Source organism: Medicago truncatula, chromosome 4 (genome assembly GCF_003473485.1).
Source record: "Medicago truncatula cultivar Jemalong A17 chromosome 4, MtrunA17r5.0-ANR, whole genome shotgun sequence".
In the NCBI taxonomy this organism is placed as follows: Eukaryota; Viridiplantae; Streptophyta; class Magnoliopsida; order Fabales; family Fabaceae; genus Medicago; species Medicago truncatula.
Window position 1 is genome coordinate 9,756,389 of NC_053045.1, and position 13,247 is coordinate 9,769,635.

The 13,247-nt window shown below is 32.3% G+C and overlaps 1 protein-coding gene and 1 long non-coding RNA gene across 3 annotated transcripts; one reads left to right on the forward strand and one right to left on the reverse strand.

Annotated features, from left to right (window-relative positions):
- Positions 1 to 1,426: 1,426 nt before the first annotated feature.
- LOC11420741 (vesicle-associated protein 1-2) lies at positions 1,427 to 10,643 on the forward strand. 2 transcript variants are annotated; one of them, XM_024781984.2, is made up of 9 exons: positions 1,431 to 1,597; positions 1,739 to 1,809; positions 2,070 to 2,151; positions 3,173 to 3,288; positions 3,366 to 3,479; positions 8,035 to 8,085; positions 8,574 to 8,651; positions 10,166 to 10,215; positions 10,345 to 10,643. In XM_024781984.2, coding segments are annotated over exons 1-9 (666 nt in total). In that variant the 5' UTR covers positions 1,431 to 1,494; the 3' UTR covers positions 10,346 to 10,643. The 2 variants fall into 2 exon arrangements, with proteins under 2 accessions (XP_013455107.1, XP_024637752.1); XM_013599653.3 differs by lacking the exons at positions 8,035 to 8,085; positions 8,574 to 8,651 and having other exon boundaries at positions 1,427 to 1,597.
- Positions 10,644 to 11,038: 395 nt separating this feature from the next.
- LOC120580131 (uncharacterized) lies at positions 11,039 to 12,554 on the reverse strand. Its single transcript, XR_005645761.1, has 2 exons — positions 11,592 to 12,554; positions 11,039 to 11,447 (listed from the first exon to the last, which is right to left on the reverse strand). It is a non-coding gene; the product is annotated as an uncharacterized lncRNA (long non-coding RNA).
- Between the last annotated feature and the right edge of the window lie 693 nt (positions 12,555 to 13,247).

A 13,247-nucleotide genomic window follows, 5' to 3' on the forward strand; every position in this document is an offset into this window, starting at 1 on the left:
TCCTTTTACCGCTTATCTTGTTTTGCTTTGGTATCTCTTTGTGTGGTTTTGCTATACACTAGTCTAGGGCTGTTTTGTTGTTGTTTGCTTGGAGACCATTTGTTCTCATTGATTACCACTATCTCTTGCTCCACACATCATTGTTTATTTCATTGGTGTGAAGGTTTTTTTTTTAACCGGATTCACAACAGAATCTGTATTAATTTTTACATGGTCAATTTTAAAACTTCGCGTATATTACATGAGCTATTTGAATAATTAATTCTAGCTATAATTATTTTTTGACGAAAAAATAAGTGATATTCATTTATTAAATTCGATAGAGTACTTTGGTACAATACAAATTTAAAGTTGCTAAAAATTAAAATGATGAATCTTTGAAGCAACTTACGATATCCATGTCAATATAGCATAACACGACAGAGTACATATGTCTACAAATATAACTATATTCAACTCTTTGTAATACTCATTTTTCCAAATTTGCAACGTCAACCATGAAGTCATTAATTGAATCTGCATTTTATCAACTAATTAACGAATTTTATCCACGAATATATATATATATATATATATATATATATATATATATTATTCATCTCTAATAGGCATGGCATGGCATTGGGGCGGGGTGAGGACGAGTTTTATATTCCCCGTCCCCATACCCGATTCACATATACTTGCCCGTTACCCTACTCATATCCAACGGGGATGAGAAATTGAACCACATCCCCGTTCCCGACGGGTTCGGGTATTCCCGCTTCATCTCCATCCCCGCATTGAATAATTTTTTTGAATAAAAAAATATAAGTTTTATTGCAACCCCTAGAGAAATGATGTAATGTATTATCCAACAATATGTTCACTTTTAACATTTGTTAGACCGATTGATTTAGTTGCTTTCCTTTAAATATCAATGGTAGTTTTTATAACACGACAGTTATCAAACAAAATAACATGACATATTAATGGTAATTTTCTGCATTCGGGACGGGTTTGGTTATGAGTTTGGGATGGATACCTATATACTCGTTATCCGTCCTATACCCGTGTTATAAATTTGGGAAAAACCCAAACCCAATCAAAACGAGGAAAATTCGTCATCCAAATAGATTTGATTCGAGTGAGTAACCACGGATATGAATTTTGTTGCCATGTCTAATCTCTAAGCCTACTAGGGAGAATTATCAAATCTCAAAACCAAGTCATATTCAAACATTTAACACATAATAACATTGTCCTTTATTTATTCATGATATAAGAAACGTGGCCACCATGTAATCATTTACTTCGGAAATCATATTTTATTTATGGAAAATGATTATAAAAATTTCATTCTCTCTTATATTCTTTTCTGAGAGTTCCCCATTCACATTGCTTCATTAAAATATATATTTATGGTCAACGATTCAAAATGAGAGTTCCACTAGCTTATCTGTTTTCTTGAGATAAAACTAATCGAAATAGAAAAAAGTCTAACACTTTGTGAAAAAAATGGGAGAAACCATTTCTGAAGCTTCATCCTCAGAATCTAAATTGAAGAATCAAGAAGATAGTTTCTACCTTTATATACATCCTCAAGAGTTACACTTTCCACGTAATTAAGCCTCTTCAATTTTCAAAAACCAACAAAATTAAATAAGAAGTTTCTAGTTTCTAATTCATTTTTCATTCTGTGTCTTGTTTCTAGTTTTAAATTCTAATAGTTTTTAACATTTGCTTGGTTTCTGTGGATCAGTTGAGTTGAAGAAAAATATCTCATGCTCTTTGCAGTTGTGGAACAAGTCAGATAATTATTTGGCTTTCAAGGTAATGATTTTCATTTTCGTTTGTTAGAAAATGATAACTTGTGCATTTAAAAAATAAGTTAAGAAACTAAATATAGAAGTATTTATTGAAAATGGGGTATCTTAAAAATTAAAAAAATTAAAAATTTTATTAGTAAACTTATCCTTTAATTCTTTTTTTTAGCTTCTTAAGATGTCCTTGTTTGTTTTATAAATTGAGTATTGATTAGGAAAAATTGTAATTTTGATTTGGATTGAAATTGATGGTGTTGCAACTTGCAGGTTAAGACTACAATTCCTGAGAAATATTGTGTTAGGCCTAATATTGGAGTTCTGTTGCCTACGTCTATTTCTGATATTACAGGTGAAATAATTTGCTTGATTATGTGAACAATCATTTGCTTACAAAAACACAAAGACATGTAAAGAAGAATAATACTGCATTTTTATTACTGAATACTTATTTTAAGGTATATTTTCCTCCAATCTCAATTATGAGAAATTCTTGTGTAGGAACGAACCTAGCCTACCATCCTTACAAACAACAAATTAAAACATGACACGTCGTTGTTTTTCCACCATGAATGGTGTTGGTGGTGAATGGTGATGGAAGATCACAAACTAATGGTGGTGGAGAGAGAGAAAGGACTAGTTGATTTATTTTTTTATAATTATTTTAAAAGAAAACAACGACGTAGCATGTTTTAATTTGTTGTTTGTAAGGATGATAGGTTAGGTTCGTAGAATTAAGAAGATGAACAAATTGTTATCCTTAAGTTTGGTTGAATATGTACTCATCATCTAATTATTCAATACGTTATTATATTTTTTAATTTACTAATATAAACATAAAAATATTTTGAAATTTTTTTGCATATGGGATTGCTACTCAAAAAAATTCAAGGTATCTAAAAATTCTTCCTATAATAGATAAAACCAAAAAAAATCCTTTATTAATTCAACTTTTTCCATTTTTACATATATCCTTATAGAAAACTGAGAAATGATGAAAATAAATTAGGTCAAATTTGACTTTACAAAACTCAAATCCGACCTAATCTAAAAGTTCAAGGTCTAGGTCTGGCTTATAACATGTCATAGATTTTTTAGTCTCAAATCTGGTATTTTTAAAAGTCTTGTAGGACTATTTAAAAGTCTTGTATGAATATAATTAAATAAGTAGTTTAATCTATTTTTTAGGACTATTTATCCTACTTAGTATAATTAATAAGGTTCATTTTTGGGTCGTGCCCATTTTAGACATTCCCTTTACATGTTGACATAATGTTTACATGTGATTTGTTGTACAATGTCATGTAGTATGTTCTTTCATACTCACTTTTCTAACTATGTAGAATCCTTGTTTACTTAATGATTGTTTATAGTTACAATGCAAGCCCTAGAAGAGGCACCTCCTGACATGCAATTGAAAGATAAATTTATCCTTCAAAGCATAGTTGCAAGGCCTGGATCAACCACTAAAGATATCACTTCAGATATGGTAGAGATTAGATAATCACAATATATAGTGTTTTTCACTTGCATATTTTAATCGTTTTCTTTTCTCATTGCATGAAGTTTAATAAAGATTCCGGATATGAAGTTAAAGAGTCCAAATTTAGAGCTGTTTGTGTTGCTCCTCCTCCTAATTACCCACCATCACCAGTTCAAGCATCTGGCTCTTCAGATCAGGTTTCTTTTTATTTCATTTTTTAGAAGTAGTTTACAAATAATTTCTATGCAATATAATAAGCGTGACTCAGAGTAAATAATAGGAAGAGAAAAACATTATTTTATTGAAAAGCATTTATTTATTTTTGTATGTTAACCCTACGGTTCTCGAGGGAAAAGGACAGTAGTAATTTGAAGTTCGTTCCTTAGTTAAGTAAAGTCTGACCAATAATATTGTTCTACCTAGTAATCGAACTCAGATTCTCCTAAACAATTCTTCGTTTAATTAAACTCATTAATCATTTGCGTCCAATTATTCATTAAGAGCTGTATGCTTCTAAATGTAACTGAAATAAGAAATAATTGTTGAGTAACAAACTCCGAAACTTTAACCACGGCTTTATTTGATGATAAAAAACTGGAATATTAAAACAAACTCTACGAAAGACTTAGTCAACTGATGAAGCTATGAGTAACAACTACCAGTACTATCAATGAAGTGTACTTTGTGCTGTTGGATCGGTAGTGTTGACTTTGGACTTTAGAGTGTGTTCTTCTTCGAGATCACATGCTCGATTCTCCCTAGTGTCAGTTAAGGTAGGCTAATTTAATTTAGCTTCTTAAAAAAAAGTGTACTTTGTGCCATTATGAGACCTTAAAACTTGGATCACGCAGCCTTTTTTGTTTTCAATCCAATGCTTAAATCTCCAAAATACTCCTGCAACCTCTAACTATGACTTGAAAAAATAAATCCAACACATTTTGGTGTAAGTGGAGCAAAGGTTGGATATAATAAGAGAGGGGACACATATGCTTGATGTCTTAAAATTTTGGGTAAAAGTGTAGTGTCTAAGCCTCTTAATGGTCATAGTCGTTTAGTCCATTGCAGCTCCCAGCGCTCCGCAGACTCCTCAACATTATCTAGTCCATTGTCACTCCTAGCACTCCCTAGACTCCCCAACACAATCTACAAAGACGGTGTAATATTTCCTCTCTTTAAGTGAAGCAGTCTTTTGAGGTCCACCTTGGTTGTTGCTCTTTGTTTCTCTCAAGGTTGCTTGTTTGAAAGATAATCTTGCTTCTTGTAGATGGGTGATTCATCATCTAAGTCAGGTAAGACATAAACCAACTCATTTCGTTGCAAATGGCCCAATCTTTTGAGCCATATCTCCGTGTTATCAATAGTAACTTGATAAGTTGCTATCTTTTCCTTCATTGGATTAAATGAGAAACGTTTGCTTCTCATTTTAATATTGAAAATTACCTTATCATTGGCATCTTCGATCATACTATGATTATTTTCAAAGATGACTATAAATCCTTTCTCATGTAATTGACCCACACCTAGAAGGTTTTGATCAATCACATGTACATAAAAAAATATAATTGCGACTCATGTAGGGACTCACCTAGTTCTAGAAGCAAAGATATCCCACCTTGATCTAGAAGGATCTAATATAGTAACTCACTTGTGGGGTGTGCATTTACCTATATAAGCATCGGAGACCTTATAATGAATCAATGAACAATTTCAGTGTTATTTTAGTTTGTTAGATATGAACAGTCATTAGAGTAATTTAGTACTTGATGATATTTATCACCTATCAAGTGGTGCTTTCATTGCCATGAATTCCCCTCCCTACCATTACTTCCACCACCATCAAGATTCATTTCCATTACCAAGAACGCATCGACACCTAGATCTCACCAACATCCACACCACGTCACCAAAATATCTCTACCACCAACAACCTACATTCCACAATTATACTCACACACAACCATCACACCACACGTCTTATAGCTTCCCCCATATCAACACTCTTAATTCAGCAATTTGCATCCCTAACTTTTACCAAGATCCTAGTTTCAGACACCACCAATCGGTCATGCTTTACAATTTGTACACACCATATGCAAGTATGTTTCTCCTCCATCGTGAAATTCTGGCACTCAGTAAAAAATGTTATACACAATATTAAGACAAGCGAGATGTTAAGAATAATGTCAAGACATTGTGACAACACAGATAACAAACAAAAATCATGAATAATAAAAATAGGAAGTAAAAGGCACAAGTTGTTTGTGAACCTACTTCAGTGCAACGTCACCTACGTCTCAGGGCTACCGACCGAAAAGGAAATTCACTATAATAGTATTAGGTTGAAGCGTACATAAAAATTATCTCCAATCTACTAGCTTTGCACTTAATCACTACCCGAGCAATTTCTATTTGAGACTCTCCTAGATATGAGATCCCCACTCATTTCCTCTCATCCACAGTCCCAGTCCCAGTTATTGACTCAACAGTAACAACAGTAATGGAGACACACTCCTAGACAAAGAATCAACTCTTGCTTACAAGCTATTGAGTGATTCAGAGTTTACAACTCAAATACAACTCAATGTATCAACGTGATAGAGTGAGTCACAAATAACAAGGACAGAATAGCCCTCAAATATACTTTTGTGAATTGCAGTTTCAGTAGTGAATTAGGTCTTGAGTCTTCTTTTATATAGCCTGAATGAAGAATGGGTTTGATGCACAAGTCGGCCCAAACATCTGGCCGAACCACATGGTCTTCAGCACAAAATCTTGAAGAAGATCAAATGTTTCATTAAATGTTACAACATGACAACTTAAGAAACACGTCACAGATAGACCGCCTAACATTGCTTCTAGAAAGCACACGTTTCTTGGTCCACTCTTCACGTGAATCATTAACTACGGAGATTATTCAAGGATGTCACGTTTAAAAATAATCACCAAAAAAGCAGAGCAATGCACGCGATGATATCGTATAAACATGTCAAGACATCTTGTTCGACATCTTGCTAGAACTCTTATTTTAACAAAAAAATGCGGCCAACATACTCGATAAACCTATAACACATCGAATTATGGATATTCAGCTCATAACCACCAATATCCAGATCAACCACATAATACTTATTCCCAATCTATTATCCAAAATTCTATGAATGAATTATCTCAATCTTAAAAAAATTCTGCAAATGAAGTGAGAGAGTTAAACCAAGCTTCACATCAGTGGTTCATGAAATTTTGGAGTTACTAAACAAGTTGAATGAACTTTTATTTGAAGAGTCTGCTGAGAAAAATGAGCAAAATCAAGAGAAATCAACAGAAGCAATTGAGGCAGTTGTAGTCCAAGCACCGCCACCAAAATTTGATTTGCAACTATCCCAACCATGGCAGAAGTAACGAATCTAAATCAAAGTCTGTTGGAGCCACCACCCATCAACCTGTTTCCGAGGCTACCGGTGACACCACTGGATCTTCCTATATCCGCGTCTACGCATATACCTTCGTCATCGTTGAAGCAACTACCACCGCCAAAGCCACTGGTTCCGAAATCTCATTGTTGTCATAACCACCGTCCACCGGTTCACTGCCGTGACCACCGTCGAAACTGCCGGATATGCAATCACAACTATCAGGTTTTCTATTCTTAAAAGAGATTTTCGTGATTTGTTTCATATCCTAATTTTTTGGTTCGAGAGGATTCAATTTGATGTATTGATTTTTGCTTCAAATATGGTCCCTTTGCTTACTTTTATGGTCACCTTGGCACAATACATTTGGTTAATGTTAAGGACTTTGATCTCTATGCACCTTCCATGAATTATGCTGTTGCTGAAATTTATTTATTGGATGGGAATCTTTGCAAATATGATGCTAGTAATTGGTTAGCTTATCTAGTTAATTGCGACGACTCTATTTTTGATTGAAGCTAAATTCTCTAATTTGAAGCCATGGAGTGGTGGCCTTGTTCTTAAGCTAATTCTCTAATTTGATCTCTAAGTGCATCATGTTATACGAGATGAGGCAGGAAATCATCAATGAGTTTCTTATTTCTTTTGTGCCCACTACAAACAATTGGATCCTGGTCAACATTTGTGTGTGTCTTTAACAAAAAGGTCTTCTAAGAGCAAGCAATGGAATCCTGAAAAATTAACCAATTTTTTTACAACCTTGAGGACAAGGTTGATATTGAAGGGTAGGTAATGATAGGATAATTAAAATAATGAGCACTCATGTGGTGACTTACCAAGTTTTAGAAGCAAAAATACTCACCCTTGAACTTGAAGGATCTAACAGAGATAGTAATATTGAGTATGTTAAGGTGTACTCATCTTATTGTAGGTGTGTATTTACCTATATAAGCATTGTAAGACCTTATAATGATACAATAAAAAATTTCAATATTATTTTAGAGATAGAAGTAGTTAGAGTTATTTAGTTGTGTGGGTCAATATCTTTATAATATATAATTTATATCAACTATTTATCAATTTAGAGCCTTAAGACTAATTATATTTCTATTGGGATAATTAATTATTTAATTGAAGTGATATGGACTCTATGAGTGGATGTCTGGATGACCAATTAACGGGATAATGGAAACCTTAATGACCATCACACTATAAGAGGCTATGATTCCCAATACATTGTACACGACAAACTCTTTGTTCTTCCCATTTGAATCTAAAGAGAACTTGAAACATAAATGTAAGAACCAAAAGGTCGCCGCTAACCCTATGTTGTATGTTTCAGATCTCTGTCTATTTAAGATCATTGCTAGTGAGAGGGCCATCAAAGTTCCAGGTATTATAATACTTATTATTAATATACTTGATAAATCAAACATGTCGTAAATCCGAGCATAATCATATTCAATGTTCTGTTTGCTTCGACTATTCATTCATAATCATTGAACATGTTTTTATATAAAATCTGTTTTCATTTCTAACATTAGGAGGCCATAATCACATTCAAAATGTATTTCGAAAATGAAATGCATAATTCTCCATGTTTTCTTAGTTTATATATTGATTTATATTACTATGCTGGCCTTTGAACATGATCTTGTTGAAATACATTAATTTTCTTTTCTATTTAAGCAAGTTATTTGGGAATGTCACCCATATAAGCTGATTGAAGTTGATAGATTCATGTCATTAATTTACATTCTGAAAAATAACTTCTTCACAAACCCCATGTCCCTATAGACCTTATCTTCATGTATCGAACATTATCGAAAAGATTTGAATTGTGAAATATTATAGCTCATTTTTTATTTCTTGTTATTTTAGGCAAAGCCAAATATTTCAGAGTTAATCGCAGAGAGAGAATTTCTTAAGGAATTATATAAAAGGCATCAAGAAGAACTGGTATGCCATTCATACCATGATCATAGTTTGGTGATCTTGAATATTTTGTCGTGTGATCTTGAATATTTGTCATGCGATAAATTTATTCAACTATTTACATAAACTTAATTATTTTTTTTTATTAAGAAGTTTAATGGCTAGAAATTTACCTTGAAGTGTCTGAGAGTCGAACCCCTTAGAACATAAATTGTGTTCTTATATGTAGCAGAAATGCTTATCCAAATAAACTATTTTAGCAAGATGACAGAAATAGAAAAATAAAGTTGTAAAACTGAAAGAGAAGAATAGAGATTATGCTTGCAATGTGAATCACATTAATATTATATCTAACCAATGATGTATTCATATTCTAATACTTCCCCTTAATTCATAACTGCTGAATGTTCACAACACCAAGTTTTTTCCTCAAAAATTCAAATATGTCAAGCTTCAAAGTCTTTGTAAAGCCATCTGCAAGCTGCAATTATGTAGGACAATACTGCAACTCAATCATACCATTAGTCACCTGCTTCCAAATGAAACGAAATCTAGTCTCAATATGTTTGCTTCTACCATGAGAGATGGGATTCTTGACAAGACTTATGGCTGACTTGTTGTCAATTCTCAGTGTTAAGAGGCTTCATCACTTCACACTTAATCTCTTTCATTGATGAATCCAACCACAAAGCTTGACATCACTACTAAAAAAAGCAAAATTAGCGAGGGAAATTAGTGACGGAAAAAATGAAATTCCTCACAAATTTCTTGGTCGCAAAATTTAGTGACGGAATTAGAGAGAAATTTTACGTTTTCCCTCACAAACTTTTGTTGTTTTAGTAGTGCATGTAGCAAATGTACCTGCAATGTACTCAGATTCACATGATGAGAGCGCAATAACAGGTTGGCTTTTTGTAAGTTTGATCATCCTAAGTTAGTTAGTTATAACTAACCAACAAGATAACTTGCAAGTTATCTATCTAACTAATGCTTATCATCTAATTCTTCATGATGCAATACAAGCCTCGCACAGAACAAGCCTACAAGTATATAGTGTTGATCTTAACCCAATTAATTATGATAACCATTACTCTTTCTAGAATTATACTATAGTACTAATTTACATTACTGTAATGGCCTTTGATAATGATGTTGTTGTAATACATTGAGTTTCTTTTCAGTTTAAGCATATTCTTTGGGAATGTCCCCCATATTATATCTGACTAAAGTTGATAGGTTCATGTTATTTATTTACATTATTAACTCTGATATTTAAAAATAACCCATGGCCCTACAGAACTTATTCATGTCTATTCATTTATGGATTTCTATTGATAAGATGTGAATTCTGAAATCACTACAAGAAAGAGTAAAATTAACGAGGGAAATTAGTGACGGAAAAAATGAAATTGCTCACAAATTCCTTGGTCGCAAAATTGAATGACGGAATTAGAGAGGGATTTCACGTTTTCCCTCACTAATTTTTATTTTTTTAGCAGTGAATATTGTTGCTTATTTTGAATTTCTTATTATTTTAGGAGAGAAACGTTGTTATTGAGAAAAATAAAAAGCTTGAGCCCAAGAACTGGTATGTCATTCATTTCGTAAATTTTCTTTTCCGGATGCTTATGCAAATTTTATCTTTGAATTTTTAGTCAGGTTATATTGATTGTTATCTTGAAAAATTATTGATCGTTTAAATCATTTTCCTTGTCAGAATACCCTGATTGTGAAGTGTGAGGCCAAAGACGATTGTTGTTGTATATTGTAGATATCTTGATGAAATTATCATGGTCGGTTATGAGGTATAAGACATGTAATAATATTATTTTAAAAATAATATATACTCCCAACTCTATAAAATGAGTTTATCTCTCTTCAAAAGATATATGCTCATTAAATAAAGAGGATCGTAACTCCATAATACGACATATAATATAACGATTGTACTTGTTGATTGGATTACTCTTGAAGTTGCCAACAAAGTAATAAAAAATTGTGCTATTTGTGTTGTTATTTGTTCAATCAAAAAGATATTGAAGGAACTAACATAAAAGATGGCATCACAATATAATTTTACATCGTCGGTGTATATTAGAGCTTCAAGACTATAATGAGCATATTTGATCTGGCTAGTTATATATAAATCTTATTTTGTTATATCAATGTCTTTATATCTATATTAACACCTACATGATAGTTTGATTCTTTCTTTCGGATACACCATTATGCTTCGGTGAAATTATTAATTCACTTGTCTCTCCACACCTTTGTCTTCACAAAATTTATTGGACGTGTACTCTTTTTCACGGTAACTTCTCAAAATTTTTATGGATTTGCAACAAAATCGCATCGTGATTTTATTGAACCTCTTAAATATAGCTTTTGCTCTACAAATTGAAGATAAATTGTGAAAATGCCCAAGAGCATTGAGCTCCACTTCAATAAATGGGAGTTGAAGAGGATATTTTCCCTGAACAATGGGTCAACAGGACACACTACTACTCTTGCTAGTATTAGAGAATCATCATCAAACAAACAGTCAAAGAGGGTGCAGTAAGCAATGTGAAAATGTAAATATGACACAAACAGTCAAAGAAAGTGAGTAACAGAACAAACTACATTTATACAACGGATTTAGCTTGTCTAGAGTAAATAATTTACTAAAGAGGGTGCAGTAAGCAATAACAGGTGCTGATGAAAAAATGGTGAAAAAGAGAGGGGAAAACCTATAATATCACAAGTAGACCTAGGCAGCACAACTCCAATGCAAGAAGGATCAACATAATACTTCTGTGCATTACCACAAGTAGACCTAACCTGCAACAACACCATGAATTTCACTCGAAATCAATTAGAACTCTCCATAATACACAATTTCAAAAAACAAACAAAAAAGGTAAAAAATTCAGAAAAAGTGAGTGAAAACAGAAACATGATTGAAGATTAAACTAATCAAAAAACCTTGAAAGCTACATAATGATCTGACTTGTTAGACAGTATCAAAGTGCAAGATGACTCCTTCCTCAATTCAACTGTTTCACAAAAAATTAAAGACGAATATATATATATATTTGAAGATAAATTAGTCCACCCAAATTGACTCGAACCTCAGACCTCGAGCAGGAGCACACTACCAGATCCCAAGCCAATACCACCAGGCCAACCCAAGTGGGTTATATATATATAATTAAAATAAGGCCCAGAAGCAAAAAGGCAAAAAAAAAAAAAATATTGAATTTTGCTTCAAAAAATTTAATTTACATGGAAAGTGAAGATCTTGAGGATGCATCTGAAGATAGAAACTATCTTTTTCTTTTCATTTTAATTTCTCACAATCCTGAGGATGCTTTTGAAGATTAAAACTATCATTAAGGTTGTGAATTCAATTTTTTATAATCCCCATAATTTGGATAAACAGAATTGGAAGAACAAGTAGAACGTTGGTGAAAGCAAGAAGAGACCCTTTGTCCCCATTGTGTGTTTCAGAAAGTGTTGATAGGGTTTACAAGAATGAGGCTTTAGAGTTTGAATGAGAATAACGAAAATTATAGTGAGATCAAGAGAAACAGCATGGAAGGATCCGTGACAAAAATCCGTTGTATGAGCACATATAACTATTCTTCCATTGCAATAGAATACATGGGAAGTGTTATTTGCAACAACTTGTTTAGGCAACAAGATCTGTTATATAAGATACTGTTGATTCGGTCTCATTAGATGTTCAAAGAATTTTTGTGAACGTACCTGGGTGTTTAGCTAGTAGCTTCTTCCATTTCCCTTTGTTGTTCTTTTAGCAGTTGCGCTTTGTTAGTTTTATTCTTGGAGGATTTGCATCCTCTTTTTGTTTTTATGTAAGCACTTTTATTGTTAAGGGTTCTGGCCCTCTCCAGGTCTTTTATAGTATTTCTTTGCTTGATAAAAAAAAAGGGAAATAAAGTTAAGTGGCCAATTTATATATGATTTATGCTCTTCTCCTGCACTTTTCGCTCGCACCCAGCTGAAAATACTTTAATTCCCTTGCGCTAGCTAACTGGCGCAAGTGTAAAATAATGCGCAAGTTAAGTTAAGTGGCGTGAGTTAAGAGGCGCAAAGTGGCTACTTTTTTTTAATTTATTTACTATATTCAATATTTATTTACTTTATTGTAAATTATTTTATTTACTTTATTCTAAATTATTTGTTCACTTTATTCTAAATTATTTATTTGCTATATTCTCATTTATTTATGAACTTCAAATAAATTCGAAATTAGAAAATAAATTTGATTTTATTCTAATTCAATATTTATTCTAATTTTTTTATTCATTAAATACAAAATTAGAAAATAAATTTGATTTTATTTATTCAATGTTTATTTATTCGATACATAATCATAAACATAAAATAAATGCAAATATAAATACAAATAAAAAACAAAATTATTAAATATAACTCGTTTTATTAATATCATTCAAACATTACAATAATTAATACATATATCTTATTTGAATTCACTAATCTACTTATTATCTTTTTACCCTCTTGGGTATATTGCAATAGCTCTTGGGAAAAATAGTGACCAGTCCTGTTGGGGAAAAAGACATCAAGATCCCATGAGGTAAATTTAAATTTGGTTCC

Bases quoted from the DNA above. Each gene is read 5' to 3' on its own strand.
- LOC11420741 (XM_024781984.2), top strand. From the start codon at position 1,495: ATGGGAGAAACCATTTCTGAAGCTTCATCCTCAGAATCTAAATTGAAG. The intron at 1,598-1,738 runs GTAATTAAGCCT...TCTGTGGATCAG, and splicing joins TCAAGAGTTACACTTTCCAC to TTGAGTTGAAGAAAAATATC. The intron at 1,810-2,069 runs GTAATGATTTTC...TGCAACTTGCAG, and splicing joins ATAATTATTTGGCTTTCAAG to GTTAAGACTACAATTCCTGA.